The sequence below is a fragment of the Penicilliopsis zonata genome, assembly GCF_001890105.1.
Source record: "Penicilliopsis zonata CBS 506.65 unplaced genomic scaffold ASPZOscaffold_10, whole genome shotgun sequence".
NCBI classification, from domain to species: Eukaryota; Fungi; Ascomycota; class Eurotiomycetes; order Eurotiales; family Aspergillaceae; genus Penicilliopsis; species Penicilliopsis zonata.
The window spans coordinates 887,935-908,134 of NW_019208919.1; the positions used below are offsets into that span (position 1 = coordinate 887,935).

The 20,200-nt window shown below is 52.2% G+C and overlaps 12 protein-coding genes across 12 annotated transcripts; 8 read left to right on the plus strand and 4 right to left on the minus strand.

The window, feature by feature from the left end:
• Nucleotides 1-137: 137 nt before the first annotated feature.
• ASPZODRAFT_17333 (hypothetical protein) lies at nt 138-992 on the plus strand (the record flags this gene model as incomplete). Its single annotated transcript, XM_022727000.1, has 1 exon — nt 138-992. One exon carries the CDS (start codon nt 138-140, stop codon nt 990-992), a length of 855 nt encoding a protein of 284 aa, XP_022580410.1.
• Nucleotides 993-1,715: 723 nt separating this feature from the next.
• Nucleotides 1,716-2,078, minus strand: ASPZODRAFT_143769 (hypothetical protein; the record flags this gene model as incomplete). The annotated part of the gene is made up of 1 exon (XM_022724942.1): nt 1,716-2,078. The coding sequence occupies one exon, from the start codon at nt 2,076-2,078 to the stop codon at nt 1,716-1,718; it is 363 nt and encodes a 120-aa protein (XP_022580411.1).
• Nucleotides 2,029-4,115, plus strand: ASPZODRAFT_160090 (hypothetical protein; the record flags this gene model as incomplete). Its single annotated transcript, XM_022726450.1, has 2 exons — nt 2,029-3,944; nt 3,989-4,115. The coding sequence occupies exons 1-2, from the start codon at nt 2,347-2,349 to the stop codon at nt 4,113-4,115; spliced, it is 1,725 nt and encodes a 574-aa protein (XP_022580412.1). The 5' UTR covers nt 2,029-2,346.
• Nucleotides 4,116-4,577: 462 nt separating this feature from the next.
• ASPZODRAFT_143771 (hypothetical protein) lies at nt 4,578-5,250 on the plus strand (the record flags this gene model as incomplete). Its single annotated transcript, XM_022724943.1, has 2 exons — nt 4,578-4,724; nt 4,780-5,250. The coding sequence occupies 2 exons, from the start codon at nt 4,578-4,580 to the stop codon at nt 5,248-5,250; spliced, it is 618 nt and encodes a 205-aa protein (XP_022580413.1).
• ASPZODRAFT_545537 (hypothetical protein) lies at nt 5,076-7,212 on the plus strand. The gene is made up of 4 exons (XM_022728473.1): nt 5,076-5,783; nt 5,833-5,937; nt 5,993-6,281; nt 6,331-7,212. The coding sequence occupies exons 1-4, from the start codon at nt 5,333-5,335 to the stop codon at nt 6,977-6,979; spliced, it is 1,494 nt and encodes a 497-aa protein (XP_022580414.1). The 5' UTR covers nt 5,076-5,332; the 3' UTR covers nt 6,980-7,212.
• On the minus strand, nt 6,801-8,104 carry ASPZODRAFT_133773 (hypothetical protein). Its single transcript, XM_022723351.1, has 2 exons — nt 7,490-8,104; nt 6,801-7,440 (listed from the first exon to the last, which is right to left on the minus strand). The coding sequence occupies exons 1-2, from the start codon at nt 8,074-8,076 to the stop codon at nt 7,161-7,163; spliced, it is 867 nt and encodes a 288-aa protein (XP_022580415.1). The 5' UTR covers nt 8,077-8,104; the 3' UTR covers nt 6,801-7,160.
• A 670-nt stretch (nt 8,105-8,774) lies between these two features.
• Nucleotides 8,775-10,122, plus strand: ASPZODRAFT_152862 (hypothetical protein; the record flags this gene model as incomplete). The annotated part of the gene is made up of 3 exons (XM_022725898.1): nt 8,775-8,896; nt 8,949-9,090; nt 9,136-10,122. The coding sequence occupies 3 exons, from the start codon at nt 8,775-8,777 to the stop codon at nt 10,120-10,122; spliced, it is 1,251 nt and encodes a 416-aa protein (XP_022580416.1).
• Nucleotides 10,123-10,186: 64 nt separating this feature from the next.
• Nucleotides 10,187-11,308, minus strand: ASPZODRAFT_17338 (hypothetical protein; the record flags this gene model as incomplete). The annotated part of the gene is made up of 4 exons (XM_022727004.1): nt 10,187-10,258; nt 10,307-10,377; nt 10,439-10,996; nt 11,059-11,308. The coding sequence occupies 4 exons, from the start codon at nt 11,306-11,308 to the stop codon at nt 10,187-10,189; spliced, it is 951 nt and encodes a 316-aa protein (XP_022580417.1).
• A 646-nt stretch (nt 11,309-11,954) lies between these two features.
• On the plus strand, nt 11,955-12,697 carry ASPZODRAFT_152864 (hypothetical protein; the record flags this gene model as incomplete). Its single annotated transcript, XM_022725899.1, has 3 exons — nt 11,955-11,993; nt 12,041-12,126; nt 12,205-12,697. The coding sequence occupies 3 exons, from the start codon at nt 11,955-11,957 to the stop codon at nt 12,695-12,697; spliced, it is 618 nt and encodes a 205-aa protein (XP_022580418.1).
• A 144-nt stretch (nt 12,698-12,841) lies between these two features.
• Nucleotides 12,842-13,235, plus strand: ASPZODRAFT_545698 (hypothetical protein). Its single transcript, XM_022728475.1, has 2 exons — nt 12,842-12,897; nt 12,940-13,235. Coding segments are annotated over exons 1-2 (255 nt in total). The 5' UTR covers nt 12,842-12,896; the 3' UTR covers nt 13,194-13,235.
• On the minus strand, nt 12,933-18,052 carry ASPZODRAFT_2109333 (hypothetical protein). The gene is made up of 2 exons (XM_022727724.1): nt 13,278-18,052; nt 12,933-13,225 (listed from the first exon to the last, which is right to left on the minus strand). The coding sequence occupies exons 1-2, from the start codon at nt 17,870-17,872 to the stop codon at nt 13,216-13,218; spliced, it is 4,605 nt and encodes a 1,534-aa protein (XP_022580420.1). The 5' UTR covers nt 17,873-18,052; the 3' UTR covers nt 12,933-13,215.
• A 1,193-nt stretch (nt 18,053-19,245) lies between these two features.
• Nucleotides 19,246-20,195, plus strand: ASPZODRAFT_143778 (hypothetical protein; the record flags this gene model as incomplete). The annotated part of the gene is made up of 2 exons (XM_022724944.1): nt 19,246-19,275; nt 19,329-20,195. The coding sequence occupies 2 exons, from the start codon at nt 19,246-19,248 to the stop codon at nt 20,193-20,195; spliced, it is 897 nt and encodes a 298-aa protein (XP_022580421.1).
• Nucleotides 20,196-20,200: the final 5 nt, after the last annotated feature.

Sequence of the window (20,200 nt, forward strand, 5' to 3'; positions counted from 1 at the left end):
CGAGTGTCTTGGCCCGAGACACGCTAACCGTATTGGTCTCCACATATATAGGTATATAGTCTTATCAATCTGCAGATCAATCAGTATCCATTGTTCTATTGACAGATCAATTCATTATACTTCATTTCGACATCGACATGCCTCCTTACCTCCCCACCACTGAAGAGCTCGACGCCATGAACAATGAATGGGTCGAGCCCAACACCACCGCCTACGAGGGAATGACTTACGCTCTGTATGATCAACCTGTGCGTGGTGAAGACAAGCAGGGCAGCTACTGGTACTCCCTCCCAGAAGGATACGAGACCGATACTGCCAAGCGGTACCCCGTTCTCGTCTGGTTGCACGGGGGCATGTCGCGCGGGTCCCAGGCCGCGACTGCCGTGAAGATGTACCGCGAGGCCATGGCCAAGGGAACCATGCCGCCGACCATTCTGGTGGCTCCGCAGGGTCTTCCCGTAGGCTGGTACATCAACTCGATCGATCACAAGTTCCCTGTCGAGGATGTGCTGATCAAGGATCTCCTGCCACACCTGGACGCTACCTTCCGCACAAACGGCAAGAGGGGGATTGAGGGGTTCAGTATGGGTGGGTACGGCGCTGCCCATCTCGGTATCAGATACAACTCGCTCTTCCGCGGGGTTTCGTCGATTGCCCCTGCGGTCCTGCCTTCGCTGGCGAACGAGCCCAAGGAGCGTGTCTGGGATACCTTCCGTGGAGACCAGAGCTACTACGACAAGGAGCACCCGCTGTTTCTCCTCCGGGAAAAGAGCGAGGAGCTGCGTACAGCAACCATCAGAGTCCGCTTGCTGTCTGGCGGAGACGATACTCGCCTGACCGAGGCGATCGCCAAGATGAGCGCCGTCATGAATGAGCTGGGGGTTGTTCACTACCGCAAGGATATCGCCGGGGCGGGCCACGAGTACGATCAGATCCTCGAGGGACTCGCCGATGATGCCTTTACCTTCTGGAACGACGCTTTTGCCAACTAGATGATGTGACGTTATTATGACCATAAACCACTCTTCATTATATTCAAGGCTAGAGAATACTAACGAAAAAGAAGTCAGCAATGTCTCTCGGCTAGGTAGACGAGGATGAACAAACCTGAGCTCTCTTACTTCTATAAGATATCTGCCAATCTGTAAATACAACCACCACTATTGTGAGAAGGTCGTCAATGATATCTCCCGATATCTCCAGTTCACCACCGTCGTTGGACCTAGATCAATCTGGCAGCGGATGTAGACCGACTGCATTGAAACTTGGAGAACATTGCGGTTAGAATAGAGTATTTCCTTGCTGGTTAGAGCCACGACGTTGAAGAAGGGGAGAAAGATAATATATCATGTGAACCCCCTCTTCTTTTCTCCTCCCTCTCGTTCTTTCTCTTACTGCTATACGCATTTTTAAGTGACGGAGAAGTATCGTCACTATTCAAGACGATTTTAGGATATATAGTTCGCTCTCCCCTCTCTCCTCTCCATGTTCTCTCAAATGGATATTTCGATGAATCAGCTTTATAACAATCAAATGCCGGTATACACCCCTGAGCGAACCGAGAAATCAGTGGAGGGAGCTCTGCCATGGCCGTCTACCGTGCACTTTGTTCGAGAGGACCTGCGAGTTCTACACCTAGTGATCAGTACTTGGAGTAGGAAAGAATTTCCCCTTCGCCTCTCATCCCTTACCTGCGTATCTCCAACTGTCCCGACTCATATCACATCCACCTCGTCCGTTGCAAGACTGGCAATTTTTGGCGATTGGCTGACGTCGGCGATTGATGGTAGCATTATCCAGTCACTGCAAGGAACCGAGTCTGCAGCATAAGTATCTCCAATACGATCTTCAGAGTCCAGAACATAGTATTCGTAGAAAGATGCTCTCCTGCATTGCTGTAGACAACGTAAAAAGTCTTTGTTGACGTTTTTCCGTTTTGGTGGGTGGTCACATGACTGCACTGAGGGGTATCTCAGGCTAAGCCTATTTCGTCCCCTCCTCGGAAGTTTTGGCCTCGTCAAGAGAAAGAGAGAGACAAGATGCAGACAAGTCGTGCAGAGAGCCAGCCACAGCGCCATTCACGCGTCTCTCGTGATGGCCTTGCATCTGAGGAAACGATGGTCCACGATTTTACTGGCCGACAGCTGCTGGTCTGGCCGTGTGACGCGTCGTGGTGGGATTGAAGCTCAGCTGAAGCTCAGCTGAAGCTCAGCCGAAGACCAGAGCGACTGTGTTGGAAGAAACAAGCGAGATCAGGCTTCATCTGGCTGTGTACTAATATAAAGGCTTAGTTTCGTCTTTATTTCGTCACCACATACGCTTGCCGTAGCGCACTCTGAACCCAACATGCCGGCAGTCGACATCTACAAGATCCTCAAGGAAAAGAAGGTGCTCGGGACGCAGATCCCCGTCTACAAGTCTGGGGAGATAGAGTATGAGCTCTCTGTCGATGTGGCAAACCTCCTCTACTGCTTCAGCCGGCCCAAGTGTGTCGTGAAGCCCGAGCAGACGGTTCACGTCGTGGAGGTGGTCAAACAAGCCCACAAGCACTATGTGCCCATTACCGTCAAGAACGGCGGGCACTCGTACGCCGGGCTGTCTACCACCAACGAGGGCATCCTCCTGGACCTCTCCCGGATGGTTGACGTGGATCTGAAGCTGGATGCGGAGGGTCTCGAACCTCCCGAGGACGCCGAGGGTCCCACCGTCACCATGCAGGGCGGAGCGCTCTGGGCGCACGTCTACCGGCAGCTGGTTATCAACAAGTGCGATGGCTGGGTGGTCAATGGCGGCCGGTGTCCCACAGTCGGAGTGAGTGGGTTTGTCCTGGGCGGCGGGCTGGGCCCCTTTACGCGGCGGTTCGGCATGGGATGTGACAGCCTGTTGGAGGCCACCCTGGTCACTGGCAACGGCAAGGAGGTGACTGTGCGCGCCAAGGACGACCCCTCGTCTGATGAGGGGAAGCTGTTCTGGGCCCTCCGTGGCGCTGGGGCGAACAACTTTGGCGTGGTGTTGAGCATGAAGGTGGCACTGCACAAGCTGCAGGAGGAGTCGGTGGTCGCCGGCAGGTTCAACTGGTATCCTGGCGTCGACACGACCGAAAGGATGGCTGCTTTCCGACAGGTGATGCACGACTTCTACACCACCGAGTGGGATCACGGCTTGACCATCGACTCCAGCTGGCTGTGCAATATGAAAGAGAGGAACGGCGAGCTTGGCGTGCGCTTTCTCACCTACTACGACGGCAACAGGGACGCCTTCAGGAAGGAAGTCGACAGGCTGCTGGCTTCTTCGGCCTCGGAGGAGAACGTGGACAACGAAGCGGACGTCGCCGTCGCCAAAGCAGAGATGAAGAAGCAGCTGACAGAGAATCTCAAACGCCGCTCGATCGACGAACACTCGGCCCGCTTCCTGCACGAGACCCTCATCTCGCAGTGGTCGGAGGAGACGCTGAAGGCGCGTCCCGCCAACAAATCGTATACCGTCTATGCCTCGTTTGTTTTCACCAAGCACGACGAGCAAGGCAGCAACTACGCCAAGATCACCGAGTGCATCACCAAGCACATGGACCGGTTCAGGGCCCAATTCGTCGGGGAAGTGGCCCTGCTGCAAGTGACCTTCATCCACACCGGGGGCAAAGCGAGCGAGATCGGCCGCGAACCGGGACCGGACGCCACGGCCTTCCCCTGGCGCGATGGACGGTACATCGCCTACATTATGATCCAGTGGGATGAGAAATGGCTGGTGCGCGAGATGCAGGACTTCTGCCGCGACTTCAAGCAGGATCTGGCCGAGTTCTCGATCGGCAAAAAGGCCGGCTTCCTCAATTTCCCAGACAGGGAAGTCTGTGTGTCCGAGGAGGACCGGCACGAGGCATACTACGGCCCCAACAGCGAGGAGGTCCGCCAGATCAAGAACAAGTGGGATGAGGGCAAGATCTTCCAGTTTGCGCCAGACAACCGGCGGAAAAACGTTGCCTTGCCGGCAGCCGTGGCTGCCTTGCCTGGGCCGCAGATCTCCGCCCTCCAGGCGTCCTTGCCATCGGCAATGGAGGCCATGTCTCTTCCAACTTTTATCTCGCCCTTGTTTCCGATTCTTTCGATTGCTTTGTCTGAACTGTCAAGATAGCAGCAGATTAGACATTTGTCAATCTGATTACACTAATGAATCTTGTTGTTTACACATGTCAAGTGAGTAGAACACAGAGTAAGAGTAGACATAATAGTCTTTTCTATGCAGTGTATGGCTATTCCCTATCCAGGAATACCTATAAAAAAGCAGCTCCCATCTCCTGTATACTCTGGATATTCATCAATATAATACTGACAATGGCTGGCAATCTAGTCACTGTATTCTAATATCATTCATTATTCTTCATACTTGCTGATCTTGGATATGCCTTAGCATTGAAACCATCTTCTCAGTCCTTGCATCTCACCTTCCATTCAGTTCTTGCATCCCTCGCCCATCTCTTTCATCACAGTCCTTACCTTCGCGCTTCACCTTCAGACAAGAAAACGACGTCAACAAAAATCGCCACCAGGACGACACATTGAACGCAGAGTCGACGGAGAACAATGGCATCCAATAACCAATCCATTGTCTCTGATCACCACGAAAAAGCCACACAAGCTAGACACCTCACTGGCGTCTATTTTCCCTTCTCCGCGATCAAAAAACTGCGTGGAACAGCCGACATTGACGTCTGGGAGGCAAGAGTCAAAGTGATTCTGGAGACATACAAACTGGAGGATCTGCTCGACAAGAATCTCCCCGCAGCCTGCAGAGACGGACCCTGGCTACAAGACGTGGGATAGACTGTTTCGACGGGTTAAGCTATGGCTTCACCTCTGTCTTGACGACGATGTTATCCGATGGCTTCTCGTGTCTCCCCTGCCACAGCTCTACGCAGATGACTTCTACTCTGCTGTTTTGCAAGTCGTCAAGCCCCCAAATTACTGGCAGGTCACCAAGGCATTTCTCAAGGCCATGCATATGAAAAGCTACGGTTATGCGAGCGTTGAGCGGTACGTTGAGGATTTCAAAGTAACAGTGCGAGTGGCGAACCTCCATCATCAGAGCATTATCTCCCCGACCGCTGCAGCCAATTTTCTTATTCACGGTATCAAGGATGATCTTATTTACTGGACTAGAAGCAACAAACGGGATCTATTGAGCAGAAATGCGGATATGACATGGCAGGACTATTTACAACTATGCGACCATGCAGTGTACCAAATGATGGAATGATACACGTCATAGGGTGGTGGGCAGTAGATGGATAGACAAAAGGTCTTTATGTGTAATATTAATCTGTATATCCTTTGAAAGAATGCCTGTCGTTATTCTATTGATATTGTTGATGCCTTGTTGCCTTCTGCCTTGCTTATATCCGCTAACCCCGACTCTTCCTTTTCCTCTCCTTCCTCTCCTTCCTCTCTTTCTTCTCTTTCTTCTCTCTCTCTCTCTCTCTCTCTCTCTCTCTCTCTCTCTCTCTCTCTCTTATCTCTCACCATCACTCGCAATGCCCTTCGAATTCATCAACCAGAACGATTCCATCGACTCCACTGCCCGCAAACGCATCCGTCGCCATGTCGCCTTGGGTCGTAACGCCGGCAAGACGATCGACCGACGCAGGCGGACGGTGGTTGAGAGGCAGAGACAGGAGAGACAGGACAACCAGGACAGTCAAGACGAGAAGCTGGCAATCGAATATCCCATAGACGATGGATTATCCTTCCCCGTCCCTTTAAGCGGTGAAACAAGAGAAAGGGCAAGAAAGGGTGTGTTCACTTCCAATATCGGTTTGCTGTCCAGTAGTAACGATGATAGCCTTCTTTTTCTTCAGTGGTCCTCGATTCTCGCCAGAACTGCACGATGCGCTAAAATCAACCGGTGTGTCGATCTGGGTGCAGTATATGCTCTCTGACGAAGCCTGTACGTCTATTCAATCCGAGACTGATTCCCATTAGCCGATACTGAACTATGGCAGACTTCCACTCAGTCATGGCAATCTCACTGATGACGGTCGACAATAGCCCTGCGATAGCCCTGCGGCACCTCTCATACACTCTCCGATTGCTGAATCAACGACTCACAGGCGGCCAGTCTGTAGCCGACAACACCATCGCCGTGGTGGTAAGTATGGCCAAGTGTGAGGGCCATCAAGGGCGGTTCCGACAAGGAGTCGTGCATATACAGGGATTGCGACAGATGGCACAACTGAGGGGGATGTCTGTATTCGCTCAAACGAAACCTGCTCTCGCGCAGAAGATGTTTAGGTGGGTGATATGTTTCTATATACAATAAGAGAAATTCAGCTAAGGTCAGATCCGATCTCGAATACGCTCTCCAGCTTGGCTCAAGGACTCTGTTTACTGTACAGGAAGTGAAGACAGGTAGTCAAGCTCTGGTTGGTCTGGATACCGACACCGAGATGGATACCCTGTCATCTCTCCTGGATGACTTGATGACCTTTTCGGCGCTGACCAACGGTGCTCTGGCTGGTCTTCCCAAGATTGATGCGGATGTCTACCATGATACGATCATCTTATTGGGGTATAGACTGTTGGCTCTGGCGTCGATGGGAGGAGGGTCTCTCGGCCAAGATGACCAGCTCCTCTACATTGGGATGATGGCGTTTCTGACGAGCTTTCTGCCCAGGATGGACCGCAAGATGGAGAAGTATCCACTGCTACGGGAGATGGCTGTCGTCGCAGTACAAAGCGACCCGTCCACGAAACAGCTCTGGGCGATGTTTATGGCTGGCGTCACGATCTTCCAGACATCGGACGATGCGTGGATCCTCCCTATGATTCGGAATACCGTCGATTGTCTTGGGTTGTACACTTGGGAAGACAGTGAAGAAACAATATCCCAGTTCCCGTGGGTACCTGCATTACATAGTGCAAACGGAAGAACGTTATGGGAGAGAGTAGAAACATGGACTGCTGATTCGATGATAACTACTCAATGTTGATCTCATACAGCCGCTGCACACACCCCGGCTGGATTGTCTCCAACTCACGGGCGATCGCCTCCCACACACGCTGCTGCGACTGTTTCCCAGCTTCATCGTCTATCCAGGGGGGGACCACATTTCTATCGAATTGTCAGCATTATGCTTACACATCTTTACACATATTTTTGACGAAGGATACTTACTCTCCCATCTCACACGAATGAAGGAGACACCCATGAGTCTCTTCGCCGGCAACGGCGGCGTGGAGCAGCGTGCGACTCCCATCCTCAGCCGTTCGACCAAACTGAGCATGCATCTGGCGGAGCTTTGTCTGGAACTCTGGCGGCGCATTCCGAGCCAGGTCTGTCTTGCACAGCCCCGGACAAACGAGATTGACAATGACACCGGTGCGGCGAACAGGAATACGTGGTGCGAGGTACCGGACTGCGAAGGTCTCGAACAGTTTGGAGATCGCGTACCTTTTCTATGAGCGGTAGCCAAAACGGAGAGCAAAAGGTTAGGACGTACAGCTGTAACCCAATTGCCGATGCAATATCCTGATCTCTAACCTTCGCCAAAGGATCATCCTGAACCATCTCCCATTTATCGCGTGCGTCGAAACCCACGCGACTACCTACCACGACCAGACGAGGCAAGATGGAATGCTTCCGGCCCGTCTCACTCATATGCGGGAGCAGCAGAACCGCCAGCAAGAGCGTTGAAAGCACATTGACCGTGATGGCGAGCGGGTATCCCTCCGCATCCACACCCGGCAGGGCTGCGACACCCGCGTTCTCGATCAGGGCATCAATTCTTGCCAGTTCCGCGATCGCCCGGTGCGCGAATCCCTGCACGGAGGCGAAGCTCGCCAGGTCGAGGGGCCACACCTGTGCCACACCGGTGACTCCCGTGGTGGACTCGATGGCATGCTGTGCCTTTTCGCCGGCGACCACGTCCCGCACGGCGAGGATGACGGTCGCGGCGCCCAGGGAGACGAGATGCTGCGCTGCTTCGAAGCCGAGGCCGGTGTTGGATCCCGTCACGATATAGGTGCCGCCTGAGCAGGTCGAGCGGGTGGCCAGCAGGGGCAGGTTGAGACGTTGGTTTCCAGACATGAGAATGAAGTTCCTGTGTTGACAGTATACTAGAAGTAGAGAGTAAATGTCCACTGAGTAAGTAGATGCTTTATATGTCTTCCTACGCGGATATAACGTTAAGTCCACCAACGCGAGAGTATTTGCCTATTTGATAAATTCATGATCTGCCAATAGGAGAGTGTTTTCCTATTTAGGATTGATGAGTAATAGTCAGGGTAGATAGTGATATCATAATTATCAACTTGATATCAGGCTGAAACTGCTATTCAATAGGCTCAACAATAGTTAATGAATACTATATGTATGCCTCAGGCTACAATACTTACTGAATACTATGTATGCCTCAGGCTACACACTACATATGTACCTGGTATACTATTTCGGTTTCGGACTAGTGCGATCTACCTCCGAATCGGGTCCGAGCCTAATCGGGATTCCCCGGCGGAAAACAAGCATCTCCGACCGGGATTTCCTGAATGACTTCACTTTCTCATCTCGGGCTTCCTTTACTTTTCACCACTCTCGGATTACTCTTCATCACCCTCGGATTCCTCTCGGATTCCTCTAAATTCCCCTAAATCACCGTCGGATCAGTTCGTTTTTGTCGAAACTCCATAATCCGTCTCCGCAATCCCGAGGCAAGATGGCTATATCAACAGTGCGTGCACACGACCAGATGCGAGTCTCACGGTCAAAACACATCGAGAAGCATCAAAATGGATAAAGAGGGAACCTCCACGCCGCCTGTCTTCCCCGAGGGCGGTCTTCGCGGCTGGATGTCCGTGGCGGCCTGCTGGTGCATCATGTTCAACACCTTTGGCTACATCAATGCATTCGGGTAGGCTTTTGCTTCGTGTACGATGGAGGTTTCGTGACTGACGGACGACCAGAATCTACGAGGCGTATTATAAGAATAGCTTCTTGCACGCCCAGAGCGACTCGAACATCGCCTGGATCGGCTCCCTGCAGGCGTTCTTTATGTTTTCTGCGGGCCTGATTTCAGGGCCTTTGATGGACCGGTACGGCGCAAGAGTAAGTGCAGCATATCCACTAATTTCGGTCAATACTGACGAATAGGTCATTCTGATCCCGTGCTCTGCTCTGTTCATCCTGTCGGTGATGTTGACCTCCCTGTGTCGGGAATACTACCAGTTCCTGCTCGCGCAGGGGGTGTTGGGCGGGCTGGCAAACGGGCTCAGCTACACGCCCGCCCTGACGGCCGTGAACCAGCATTTCCTGCGTCGACGGCCGCTGGCGATGGGGATCGCGTCGAGCGGATCGTCGGTGGCAGGGGTGATCTTCCCGCTGGCTCTGAATCGCATGCTGAACCACACGTCGCTCGGGTTCGGCTGGTCGGTGCGGATCGTGGGATTCCTCATGCTGGCCCTTGGCGTTGTCGCCTGTGCGACGGTATCTTCAAGGAGGAGAGGAGGAGAGACAAAGCGTCCGTCGTCTGAACGAAATGAGCAACGGATGTTCGGGTTCTTCATTGCTTCTGCGTGGTCTCATCCGGCGTACTCGCTGCAAGTCGTCGGCCTTTTTCTCGTGCTGTGGGCGCTGTTCTTCCCCTTCTTCTATATCCCAGCCTACGCACAGTCGATCGGCGTGGACGTCGGCCTGTCGAACGATCTCATCGCCATTCTCAACGCCTCGTCGCTCTTCGGCCGCCTGCTCGGCGGAGTAGTCGCCAACCGTCTCGGTCGCTTCAACTGTCTGGCCGGCGCGTCGGCTGTCTGCGGCGTGCTGATTCTCGCCTGGCTGGCTGTCGACTCCCTGGCTGGCATGGTGGTCTTCTCTGTCCTGTTTGGCTTCTTCTCCGGGACGGTGGTCGGCCTCCTCACCGCGACTATTGCCATGACGGCCCCGACGCCCGCCGTCATCGGCTCCTACATGGGCATGGCGCTGGGCGTGCTCAGCCTCGCCAGTCTGACGGGGACGCCCATCACGGGGGCGATGATCGCCCGGCATGCTTCCTACAGGCCTGCCATTCTGTTTACGGGGGTGAGTGCGCTGGTGGGCGCGGGGACTGTTTTTGCAGCCGGCTTGTTTATGCCAAGTTGTTAACCTATACTCGAATACGTTTCAAGTTTTCTAATGTGAATATGATACTATTCAAGCTCAAGCCATTCTACTCTGCTATCCACGGCGGTAGGAGATGGTACATGATCGCATGGCCTACGGCTGCCGCAAAAGGTCCTACCTGATCCAGTCAGTAGACGCTCAGCCAGATTCATTGAGAGATACAAACCCAGTGAAGCCAATGGTATCCCGGAAAGCCAGTCGCGATGTAGACTCCAAAGCACCGCGCAGGATTCATGCCTATGAATAAAATTAGAAGATCAAAAAGTGAATCGGTCAGAGAGGCAGGAAGAGAGAATACTGGCACCGGCATAACCCGTCAATGAAAACGCGGATCCAAAGCTCAAGGTTCCCAGCGTGAGGCCGACCATCCACGGCGCCTGGCCAGGCCCATAGACATGTTCCTGGCGCGGGTTGAGCGCGACGCCAAAGGCCACAAAGAGGAGGATCAGCGAGCACATGAACTCGAGCAGAAAGGCCTGCCGGGGCTGCACAAGGGCCACCTCAACAATACACCCGCCGACGGTGAAGTCTCCGTTTCCATAGGCGGCGTGGAGAATCAGACCGGCGAGCGTGCCGCCCACTGTCTGGGCGAGGATATAGAGCACTGTGCGTGGCAGGGAGATGAGACGGGCGAAGAAGGTGGCCATGGTGATGGTTGGGTTGAGATGACCGCCGCTGATAGGGCCGAAGATGAAGATAAACAACGACAGCCAGATCCAGTTGGTGATGCCGCCGACGAGGGGATCAAGGAAGGCTGTCGTCGCAAATACACCTGCTGCCGATGTTGTTGTTGCTGATGACGATGATGCTCCTGACAAGCCGATCCAGGCAGTGATAAAACAGAGCATCATGGTGCCTTGGAAGACATGAATAAAGCCAGAATATAGGATGATATAGGATACCGGACAATAGATGTACCTGCGCATTCTATAAGAGCAAACTTCCATAGATTGAGATCGGTGAATCCCCTCAAGTCCAGAATCTGCGATAGACGCATATACGGCCCTGCATCAGGGACCTTTTCCAGCAGGGAGCGGTTGGAAGAATCGTTGGGATCGGCCACCAGCGCTTGGTTACCCCCAATACGGCCGGCAAAGGGCTGGATTGAGGGTTGTCTGACAGGGGGTTCTTTCGGGCCTTCATTTGCCTCGGGGGGGGTTGCTGTCATTTCACAATGAGGGTGATAAGGAAACTAAAAGGAAAGAAAGAAGGGAAGAATAAGAGAGGAAAAGAGAGGAAAAAAGAGGTGAGGAAAGTCATTGTGAGACACTCAGTCAGCATGTATATGGATGACTGGACAGATGGACCTGCTTAGTCTATGATTTAGTATAGAAATATTGACCAGCTTAGTCTATAATTCAGTATAGAAATATTAAACAAGGAATGAACGCGTGGCTTATTTAGTTATTTATTCCTTTAGCCCCCTCTTATTGCAACCCTAGATGGAGTATATGATATATGTAAGTATATTACATTCTAAGTGGTGAGACAACATAAGGCATTTTATTGAGCATAAGTAAGGTCTAATAATACTTTATAATAATATATGAATATGTCTGTAGGTTTCACCTGCCTCATAGATATATTAATAGACTGCCTTTTAAGATTCTACAATGATCCTATAGAACCTCATTTTAGACACAATAAACTAGCTAATTTCTAAGACACATAGTGCAAGGATTGACCAACATACACTATGAATAATAGTCAGAGACATGACATATCCATCCTAGAGTCTAGATGGAGTCTAATATATAAATTCCACCCCTTCTCCTCTCTTTGATCAACTGTACATAGATCCATAGCTCATCACCATGGCTCCCAAGATTGCTCCTAAGATTGCGATTGTCTATGCAAGTTTCCTTGACCGTTCAATAGCTTATGAAACTAATGCCGACAGTTCTCCCTCTATGGGCACACCCAGACGATGGCCGAGGCCGAGAAGAAAGGCATCGAGGCTGCCGGTGGCCAGGCCGATATCTTCCAGTAGGCGCTTACTTACCTTAATATTCCCCTACTCTATCTTGGCATTCACCTTTATCGTTATACTGATACTGCCTTCAGGGTCGCCGAAACCCTGTCTGACATGGTTCTAGAGAAGATGCATGCCCCTCCCAAGGCCCCCTACCCCGTTGCTGAGCCCACGGACCTGCTGGACTATGATGGCTTCCTGTTTGGCATCCCCACGCGGTACGGCAACTTTCCTGCCCAGTGGAAGGCCTTTTGGGATAAATGTGGGAGGATCTGGGCAAGCGGTGGCTACTGGGGGAAATACGCTGGAGTCTTTGTCTCGACGGGGACTCTGGGGGGTGGGCAGGAGGTCACCGTCCTCAACACAATGAGCACGCTTGCTCACCAGGGGATCATCTACGTCCCGCTGGGCTATAAGACCACCTTCCCTCTGCTCACCAACCTGGATGAGGTCCATGGGGGCAGCCCCTGGGGTGCGGGCACCTTTACTGAGGGGACTCGCCAGCCCACGGTGCTCGAGCTGGATATTGCCGAGGCCCAGGGAAAGGCTTTCTATGAGACCCTCGCCAAGGTCCATTTTGAATGATTTCTTGCACTATAATTCTGTGTTCAGAATACTCTATTCTTCATAAGATTGATACTCAATGAGCAGTAAGTGTATTCTGATGTCATTTTCAGCCTATGACGTCAGGAGAGCCCTATATAAACATGCGGTACTCCATGTTTGCAAGAGTAAATACCAAGTATTATTCTACACCCTCAATCCATTTATTCTACAAGAAAATAGTAAGTCAACCGATATTCACCATATATCTCACTAACCCACAGTGTCCTCCAACACGGGAGCCACAGGTGCAGCGAAATTCGTCACCTCCACGGCCGGAAACACCATCGGCGGCCTCTCACGCACAGTCGGCGATGTCGTCGGCGCTGCCTCGCGGGGTCTAGGCAATACCATCACCAGCGCGACGGGCAGTGCTGGGCGGCCGGTTGGGAATGCCTTGAGTGACGCAGGGACGGGGGTGGAGGATGGGGTGAATCGCGTGGCAAAGGGAATCGAGGATGCAGGGAATTGGAAGTAATCGAATGCGAGGATGCAGGGAATTATCGAATGCTTTGGATATAACTCTAGTCATGATGATGAATATGAACTCTACCTATTCTACTACGGCAACGCTCGAATAACCCGTGCCGTGAGTTTCTGCAAATGTTCGCTCAGTGTAGGCATATGCTGCAGGTCAGGAAACATCTCCTCCTTTTCATCCTCCAACGCTCCAGTTGCCTTTGCGAGTTTCCGAAGGGTCGACTTGGTGTCCAGCGGGATGGTGTGGACTCCCTGCGGCGTAGAGAGATGCAGCGTGTCCTTCCAGCAGTAGCAGCTCCAGTTCTCTTCAAGACTCTTCTCAAACCAAATCTGGAACAGCGAGATCCAGATATTGGCATTCAAGCTTGGCAGCATGGAGTAGAACGCGTCTCGCCGTCGGAGAATCCTCTCTGCGTGGTACTTGGTGTTTCCATAAGGATCGTTCACCAGAAAGGAGGCGACCATCTGGAGGATCCCTGTCGGTAGACTGTCCTGGTTACAAAGCAAGGCTTCTTGGTTATCAAGAGTGCAAAAACTAGACAGCGTCACCTCCAGCACATTCTCCGGTAGTTTCCGACAGTGGGACAATGCAGTCATGACGCCAGGCTTGGAGAAATACAGACCCTCGTCCGAGAGCTGGGATGCCAGCGGTTGCACGGCAAAGTCAGGGAGCACTGTCTGGTTGGCGAAGACGCCGACAACATACCTGTGCAGATTCTGGTCGGTATGATCTTCAAGCAGTGGCAATAGTGCGGCGAGAATCTCGTCGCTCAAGTCTTCCTGCGTCTCCAAGGCGGCAAGCGCACCGAACTTTCTCTGGAGGTTCTGACTATCCAGTTCCATCATCAGAGATAATCGCATCTCCTTGGTCAACGGCGACTGTCTGCGGAAGCGTTCGGCCACTCGGTATCTCTCATCATGATAGTCACGACTGAACAAAGTCTCAAAGACACTCTCCGCCGACGAGCAGTTTTTGCTCCAAGCTGACAATGCCCATTGCCTGACGTTCGGGTGTACATCCTGAGTTGCACGTCTAAGATCATCCAAGAGACCCGGGGGCAGAGAATGCTGCAGGTCGAGTGATCTAGCAGCCTCCACCCTCACCCTGTCCTCACTATCCCGTAACAGATGGACCAAAGCCTCCAGGTCCTCTGCCCGACCAGAAACCAGCCCGAGAGCATTGGCTACCTGACGCCTCACGCGTGAATCGCTGTCAGTCCGCAAGCGCAGAATCTTGGGTGGAATGTTGCTGCGGGTGGAAAGATGGCCGGAGAGGGCTATAATGGCCCATCTCTTCACAATGGCACTCTCACTGTCTAATAGAGCAACCAAGCTTTGAAAATTGGCTTCCGATAACGAAGACTGCTGCTGTATCATCAAGGCTGCACTTTCTTGGGCCAAATCTTGCGGGACGTCAAAGGTGGAAATGACCAGGGCAAGAATGCGGTCCGGTAACTTGATACCGCCTGGTAGCCGGTGTAATATGTTGATGCGCAGATCGTTGTTATGACTCTGCGGACCCAATACCTGGACTATTTTTTCTGGCCATTCTCTATAGTGTTGAGCGAAGACAGGAGCCAGATATGAATTCAAATCTTCCGAGTCTCTAGGGCAGTAGCAATCTGCTACCTCCTGTAACAGGCTCGACGAAATTTGTGTACGTCTAGATATTGCTTCGATGGCCTTGACCTTTCTTATCCAGAGCGACGACCAGCCGAACGAATCGTGAAAAGCGTCTCGTAAGAGATGCTCTGGGAATTCCATTTCACGCGATAACGAGCTCGACATCATGCGTGAGAGGCCTTTCTCCATCCGCCTTTTGACGTCTCCCAAGGCGGGCTCGGTATCTGGGAGTGCTGCTATCTCACTGAAACAATGCATGAGGATGCGTAGTTGCGCCGGTCCGAATAGATCCCTCGGTTCTCCGTCCAGGACCTCCATGAATTCAACCAATTTGTGTTTGTGTTTTGGAGTGCAAAGGAGCCCTGCGACAAAGCGCCATACGATGTCGTATCTTCCATTGTATTTCTCACACTGAAGAAACTCTTTTGTCGGCTGCTTTGTGCATTCGTCTGTCTCCAAGTCAAAGCAAACAAGCGGCTGATCATCCACCCAGCATCGGACAAAGTAGTTCGCCGCGAAGAACTCCTGAAATGTCAAGTGAATGAAATAGAAAGTCTTGTTTGACAGCGAGGCATCGACGGTACGGAGGAATGAGAGCCCCATCAGCGAGGCATCAGATTCGCCCGCTCTTCCAGGAAGGTTGTCGTACAGCGTTTGCAGTTGAGCCGTCGGGAAATCGACAATCTTGTTGTAAAGGCCATTGAAAGCAATCTCTTCTATCAGATCCATGGAATTCTCCGTGTAGCCTTTGAGCTGCATCCGATCAAAACACTTGTCGGCTTTAAACTGCTTCACCCTGCCGAGTTTTACCATGTCGCGCCTCCACAGCTTCACCTCGATGGCTCGGTAGAGGGCTGTCATCGTCCGGGCATCCTGAGACAGAAGGTCGTTCCCCCACGTGTAGCACAAGGCGTCGAGTTGGATGGGGATTTGGAGCAGCCCATCCAATAGCCAATTTTCTTCAACAAAGGCCTTGATTTTCTCGACCTCGCCCATCGAGATCTCTCCTTGGCTCCCGGCCTGAGAGAGATATTCCTGGACTTGATCGGGGAGAAACCCAATGGTCTCCAGTTCGAGATCGAGGTCGTTGAACTCGGATGCACTGATGGCATAGGGCCTTGAGGTTATGATCACATTTTTGCGATCTTGGAAGAGACCGAACAAGTCTCTCAGTCTTCCTTCAGCCCTCGCATCTTCGGCAATTTCATCGAAACCGTCAAGAAGGAAGAGGGTCTTTGAACTGGTTTGGGCGAAGAGTATCCTCTTCAATGCTTCACCCAAAAGTTCTTGGTCTGGACGAGCGGCAAAGAATTCCTGCTGAAGAAACTCCTCTAGGCTGGAATACTTTCGCAAGCTCCGGAGGGGTATCCAAAAGATATGGTCGAATTTCCATGGCAGTCGGCCATGGATGAAGTCGTGGACGATTTTCTTGCACAGCGTAGTCTTGCCAACTCCCGGGCGGCCCCTGATCAAGACTCGCTTTGGCCTGTAAATGCGCTCATCTCGCAATTTGCGCTTTTCGAAAAGTTCACGGAGCTGAAAGTTCTGTTGGTCGGTCGTTCTGGGAGCTTTGAGTCGCTCTCGCATGGAAGTTTCCAACTCTTCGCGAGGTTTCTCGTACTCTATCAAGTTTTCGACCAGACTGAGATTGATATAGCAACTTTCCATGTCCAGCTTGCTGCCCGAAAGTCTCCGGATCATCAGCCGTTCAGACTGCAGATAGTACCGGATGACTCCAGCGTATGCGTAGAATTCTTGTGCCTCGGGACAAGTCCGCCACGCATCGTCCAGCAAATGCTCCGGGGTGCGATCTTTTTTCTCCTGTCGGAAGGGCTTTTGCAACTTCACCGTGGTGCTTTCTCTGTTTTTGAAGTGAAATGGGAATCTGTGTTGATGTTTCAAGCCATGATTTACCCACTCTGGACGACGCATCGTCTCGGAAATCAGGGCGATCCACTTCTGGACGCGCACATCTTTGGCCTTGACGCTGGAAAATGTCCTTTGGACGAACTCGACGACTTGGGTCTTCATGTTATCGTTGCCATTGATCCAGGATTGTTCCAACTGAGCATACAATCCACTCCAAAACTGCCATTTGTTTTCACAAGGTATGTTGCCCAGCACATCCTGTAGAATGGTAAACGCCTTGGCGGCTGCTTCCGGTGACTGGTCTCCAGCAGCCAAAAGGGGGCCAGTAAAGTGCAGGACATCGGACCAGATTCTTGATTTCCCGGACCTTTCGATATCCTCCAGAAAGGCGCCCTTTAGGTCTTGCGCCCCCTCCTTGATATCCTGAATGGACTCCAATAGCTTGCTGAACAGCTCGACCATCTCGAAAAAGTCCGGTGCCGCCTCGATGAATTTCGATGGATCCATGTTCGGTACGGCGCTGGCAAGCTTCGTCAGCACCTTGAACACGGTGCCTCCTGTCCTCCAGAACACATCCCATGGGCCTAGATTATCGGGCACACCTCGCAAAGCTTCGTATGCATAGCTGGCCGCTTGCGATAGACGCGGCTCGTCATGCTCTCGCAGCTCACGCAGCTGCTTGAGCAGTGGTTGGTGGACCTCGTCGTGGTCGATCCCGGAGACCTTGATGTCGTTTGCTATCTCCAGCAGCGAACCTATGATAAAAACGAGGTGATATTGGGTCTGGAGATCCGCCATCTCAATTGCCGTCTTCAGCCGTGTCGAGAGCGCCTTGAGGGGTGCCATCAAATAGCCCCCAGATGTCCGACCGCGGTGACGCCGGAGGCCATAGTTGTAGCTTGGCAAGAGATCGCGATCGGGGACATTCCCTTCGGAAGAATGCTCAATGATCTCGTTCTGAAACTTCCGCATCAAATCATTGTATTGCCCCGCGTCCGTCACGTCGGATAGTCGAGAGGCGTCCGTGTAGTAGCTTGGCAGCGGGCGATCGCGAAACCGCTGCACCATCTGTCGCACCAGCGCCTCCAGCCCTTTCTTCTCGACTTTGAACCGCTCTTCATCTTGTATTCGCTGGACAAGGTCACCGATGTCTGCTGGCCGCGAGAGAGGGTTCAAGAATGTCATGCTGGATGGCCAGTTCTGAGAGCTGAGGCTGAAGCGTTCGGTGGGGGGGCGGAGGAGGGGAAGTTCGTGTTATGTATGGTCTCGTCTGCAGGCTGAGAACGAGGCTGACCGTTTAGCCGCCGAGGCTGAGAATGTGAAACGTCCATGACGATCGCTATCGCAAAGATCCACGTTGGTGAAGCAGAAATTCGCTGAGAAGGGGTGATTCCAGAGGAAGAAGAAGAAGAAGAAGAGAAGCAGAATCGAAAACGCTCAAGACTAGCGTGTCATCACGTGGGGGGAATATCAGGTGATCCTCCTCGACACTTCGACTTCACCTCAACAACTTCTTGACTGTTGGAGATGGGGCTTTCGTCTACTCTACAACGACCAGGTGAGTCTATGATGAACTGAGACCTTGCTGGTTAAGCAGTATATTGATCTTGCTTCCCATGGAATAGTGTCGACACGTCTACGACTGCCTTCCTGGCTCCAAGACAGGGAAGAGCTGGCAGAGCCTGCTGCCAGCAGATTCTTGTGAGATGGAGCTGCCACGATCTTCTGGAAGCCGGGGTTACAGCCATGAAGTGAGTGTACCGTGGTCTCGGAACTCATTGTATGAGTGCTGATAAAGTCAAGAGTCGAATTGCTGCTAGGTCTCCTCGCCAGTACCTTCTCGTCTGTATATCATATTCACTCGATAGTTGAAAGACCGATACCAGTCCATCGTTCCTCTTTGTCGGTCTTCTGGTGGACGATCTGCCGACACCGAGTAATGCGACAGTTTTCCACAGAGTCCACTCTGCACCGATAGTTGTTGACAAAAGTTTCTTTGCTCTCTATACCTTGCGATTTTGACACAAGATGCCAGTAAGTGCTTCTGAAATGCAATGAGCTTGGGAATACCTAACTCATTGTGAGGTTGAAGCAGATTACCACCCCCGAGGCGAGATCACAGACCTCTGTTGATGTACCGCTTGGAGTCCTCCAACAGAAATGCAGTATATATCTTTGACTTTGCGTCCGTGTCAGATAATCGGTCGCATATGCGGGGCTCTGCGAGGCCGTCGCATGACTGTCCACGCTGACAATGCAGTTAGTATTTATCAAGCTCCCTTACTATCACCAGGAGATAGCATCAATAACCCAAGAGTAGCCAATCAGAAGCTGCTGATAGCTTCATTGATTTCTGATCGGACAACTGAAGCGAGACACTATACCATCTCAGGTTAGACCAGGTACTGCTGGGGGCCAATCTGGGCGCTGAATGGGGTTTAGCGTCATCCGAGCAGCCATTTGGTCCTGGAGGATGAGATCCATGGATGTCATTATTAACATGAACCGCCCCTCGATGATCTTGAATCATTGACAATTCTGCCTCTCATTATACTACAATGGCGATCAACGGGACTTTACATAAATATGTAAGTTTTTCCATGAATCTGGCAGAGTAGTATACTGATAGCTCACTGAATAGAACGCCCGCCATGTGGCATTCGAACACGCTACTAAGGATTCTCCAGACGCCCAGGAGCATCTCCTGCTGTACATTGGCGGTTTGACCGATGGACTGCTGACAACCCCTTACACGACTCTGCTGGCACAGAGTCTGCCTAAGCACTGGACGCTGGCGCAACCATTGCTCGCGAGTTCATACGAGGGCTTCGGCTGTGCTTCTCTGCAGACCGACGCCCAAGAGGTGGCAGAGTGTGTGTCTTACTTCCGGACAAAACAGAAGAAGAAGACTATTGCTCTCCTGGGCTGTTCGACAGGGTGTCAGGATATCATGACGTATCTGTTAAAAGCCGATTCCCCGGCCGTGCAGGGGGGAATGTTGCAGGCGTCTGCGAGTGACCGGGAGGCGATGGGAATGTTCGTGACGGCGGAACAGATGAAGATCGCCGTCGACGCCGCCCAGGCATTAGTCGACAGGGGCATGCCGGAAGAGATTGTGCCGAAAGAACATCTACCGAAATTCATGACCACGCCGATGACCGCGAGGCGGTTCTTGAGTCTCGCCAGTCCGAACCACGACAGCGAAGACGACATGTTCAGTTCGGATCTAAGTGATGAGCAACTAGCCCGCACATTTGGCGCATTGCCTGCCAGCACCCCGCTATGTATCTTCTACTCGGGGAACGATCAGTTCGTGCCCGCCACTGTCGACAAGGAAAAGCTGGTTCAGCGCTGGGTGGACGCCAGTCGGAGAGGGAACTCGGCAGTGGACGAAGAGTTCTCGGGCGTGATCCTGGGGGCAACGCATACGCTTGAGGGATCGCCGGAGAAGACAATGACAGACTTTTTCGGGCGAGTGACTGGGTTTTTGAGGAAGATTGAACAATGATATTC